At 47.7% G+C, this 3,347-nt stretch overlaps 1 protein-coding gene across 2 annotated transcripts in view; it reads right to left on the minus strand.

Moving 5' to 3' along the window:
• Positions 1-3,095, minus strand: part of Itga10 (integrin subunit alpha 10) — a 21,419-nt gene extending 18,324 nt beyond the window's left edge. The window contains exons 1-2 of one of the 2 annotated variants that reach the window (XM_048351916.1): positions 2,855-3,095; positions 572-683 (exon numbers count right to left, since the gene is read on the minus strand). In XM_048351916.1, the coding sequence (XP_048207873.1) occupies positions 572-683; positions 2,855-2,906 (164 nt within the window). In that variant the 5' untranslated portion in view covers positions 2,907-3,095. Of the gene's footprint in view, positions 1-571; positions 835-2,854 lie in introns of those variants that run through there. The other variant, XM_048351917.1, reaches the window with a different exon arrangement.
• Between the last annotated feature and the right edge of the window lie 252 nt (positions 3,096-3,347).

The raw sequence follows: 3,347 nt of genomic DNA on the forward strand, positions 1-3,347 counted from the left end.
TTCAAGCTCCAGGATCAACACACACACACACACACACACACACACACACACACACTCCCTTGGATTTGTCTTTACAGGCAAGATTCTTTTTTTTTTCTTTCTTCTTTTTCTTTTTTGGTTGGTCATGAGGTTTGAATTCAGAGCCTACATGCCATCCCTGAGCTTTTGAGCTCAAGGTTAGTGCTCTACCACTGAACCACAGAACCACTTCCAGTTTTCTGGTAGTTCATTGAAGATAAGAGTGTCATGGACTTTCCTGCCCAGGCTGGCTTGGAACCGCAATCCTCAGATATCAGCCTCCTGAGTAGCTAGGATTATAGGTATGTTTTTCTTGTTTATTTGTTTTGTTTTTCTGTTTCGGTACTAGGGACCAAACCCAGAACACCACACTTGCTAGGCGAATGCTTTGCCACTGAGCTACATCCTAGTTGTTTTTTAAGTCCTTTGAGCTTCAATCCTCAGATCTCAGCCTCTTGAGAAGCCACTGGCCTGACTACAGAGCTATGTATCTTGCCTCCTCTTTGCCAGCTATCACATCCCAAATCCCATAGCCTTCTGGTTTCTTCCTCACCATCGCTGTCCACCTCCAACATGTTGTAAGACACTGTATCCAAATTCAGCCTCTGGTGGCCCCGTGAACAGGCGTGGGTGATACACATCCAGGTTAAACGGTGTGGAGAGAGCTGGTGGGCCAGGACAATAAGGTTAGCAGGAGCTGCTCAGTCAGAGAAGGACTCGACAGGCATATGCCATAGAGAAGACATGTAGAAATGTCTGGGGTTTGTTTTGTTTTCTGGTACCCAGGGCCTTTGGCAGGTTAGGCAAGTACTTTACCACTTGGTGTATGCAGTTTTTCTGTGTGTGTGTGTGTGTGTGTGTGTGTGTGTGTGTGTGTGTGTGTCCATACTAGAGCTTGAACTCAGAACCTCTCAATCTTATTTGTTTTTTTTGCTCAAGGTTGACACTGCCACTTGAGCCACACCTCCACTTCCAGCTTTTTGATGGTTAATTGCAAATAAGAGTCTCACAGACTTCCATGTCTAGGCTAACTTTGAACTTTTATCCTCAGATCTCAGCCTCCTGGTTAGATAGGATTACAGGTATGAGCCAATGGCACCCAGCTTTTGTTTCTATTTTGGTTTTGATAGAGTTTTACTATATATCCCTGGCTGGGCTCAAACTCAGAATCTTCCTGCCTCTGCTTGTGAAGTTGCTGAAACCACAGCCTGGCATGGAAATATCGTGTGTGTGTGTGTGTGTGTGTGTGTGTGTGTGCGCGTGTGCATGTGTGTGTGTGTATCCGCACACATGGGCACCTTGTATTCTCACTTAGCTTTTTTGCTCCAGGCTGGCACTCTACCATTTGAGCCATACCCCTGCTAATGGCTTTTTGCTAGCTAATCGGAGTCTTGGGGTCTTTTTTCTCCCAGTCTCTGTCATGTCCTCAGAGCACACGTGGAATGACCCTGCCTGTGTGTGGGTCTGTGGCCCTCTGCCATGTTGATGTGCAGCTGCATTTTCATTCCCTCTCCTGAAATCTCATTCACAGACATGTCTGGAATGGTCAAGTTACTCTTGTCCCCATCAGTCCTCCTACATATACTCCTCTTCAGACTGTGAGGGTCCAAGAAAACCTTTCTCCAGCCTCTGAAAAGTCATGGTTTCCAAAATTTTCCCAAACCCTGGACCCTAGGGACAGAACAAGACAGAATAAGAGTGCTCTTCATCTGCCTGTGTCTCCTAGCAGCATTGTCACCCTGGCACTTGCTCCTAACCAGCCCAGGAACCCTCAATGGTAATTAACTGGGTGTGGCCACACACTGCCCACACAGTGTGCCAACAGCTCTATCCAGAGGCTCATTACCCCCCACTCTCCTCTCAATCCCCTTCTTATCCACCCACCAAATTGCCCCCTACCTACCTCCCACAGTTCCCTGCTACTCTGCCACTTTAAAGACCCCGACCACCACAATTTTGTCCTGGCTGATTCTTCTCTTCTAACCCCAATTCCCCTAAAATCAGAGCTGGTATTTTAGGAAACAAAGATTATAGGGCACTGGCAAGGAAAAATTCCACGCCTCTCACTCCTCCCTAGGTTCTCTTCTCAGTTATGTCTTGCTCCTTCTTACTTGCAAGCCAGTCCCTAAGCTTATCCCACCACCAATAAAATATCAAGAGCTATAGTGCTTACTCAAAACATGCTAATGTTCAAAACCATACTTTCTATGTGAGCCTTTTTGCATTCAGGAAACTGGCAGGGTGGTATGCCCAGGAACTATGGTGCATTGGTTAGATAAACCAGAGTTCTGACCACATAGTAAGGCAGTTAAGCCTTAAGCCCCAAGCATAACCAAGGAAGGGAGAGAACAGGAATCCGATTCACCGCTTATGTTTCTCCTGTTTCCTCATTCTCATAGGACTGAAGACAAAGGTTTTGGAGAATTAGATACAAATTTGCCTTTGTGCCAGTACTGGGGCTTGGACTCCAGGCCCAGGCACTCTTGGCTTTTCCAATCAAGGCTGGTACTCTACCACCACACCCTCCACTTGCAGCTTCTATGCTGATTAACTAGAGAGAAGAATCTCATGGACTTTCTTACTCACGCTGGCTTTGAACCTGGATCTTCAGATCTCAGCCTCCGGAGTAGCTAGGATTACAGGCATGAGCAGCACCTCACTCAGCTATCAGGTACAAATCTTAGGCAAGGCCCCTGAGTCTCATGTAAGAACACAGGGAAAAGCACACAGGTATGAAATACAGAATCCCTATTACCTCCTACCTTAACTCCCAAAGAATTTTAACTCCAGTGAACCCTATCTCAATCCATGTCCCCTCCGTCCCCACTTCTCTCACCTGTCAGGAGCATCAGGGGTAAGAACAGGTGAAGGAAGAGAGCGAGCTCCATGTCGGTCCTTGGCCCTGCGTGAGAAGTCCTCTGTGCCCACGTCCCTCTCCTTCTGTTTTCTTTACTTTCCCTCCTATCCTGCCCCCTCCCACTGGCAGCTAAAAATAAAGTTGGAAGGAATGGGAGGAGGGGTGGCGGGAAACTGTGGGGAGCCCCAGGCCAGGGCCAGGAAGGCTGAGGGATCCTAGTCTCCTCTGTCTCTGTGCTGCCCCCTGGAGGCCTTATTGCAGTGTCCAAAGAGAACTTTTTTTTTTTTTTTTTGCCAGTCCTGGGGCTTGGACTCAGGGCATGAGCACTGTCTCAAGGCTAACACTCTGCCACTTGAGTCACAGCGCCACTTCTGGCCATTTTCTGTATATGTGGTGCTGGGGAATCAAACCCAGGGCTTCAAGTATATGAGGCAAGCGCTCTTGCCACTAGACCATATCCCCAGCCCGACTT

Source organism: Perognathus longimembris, chromosome 7, assembly GCF_023159225.1.
Source record: "Perognathus longimembris pacificus isolate PPM17 chromosome 7, ASM2315922v1, whole genome shotgun sequence".
Lineage (NCBI taxonomy): Eukaryota > Metazoa > Chordata > Mammalia > Rodentia > Heteromyidae > Perognathus > Perognathus longimembris.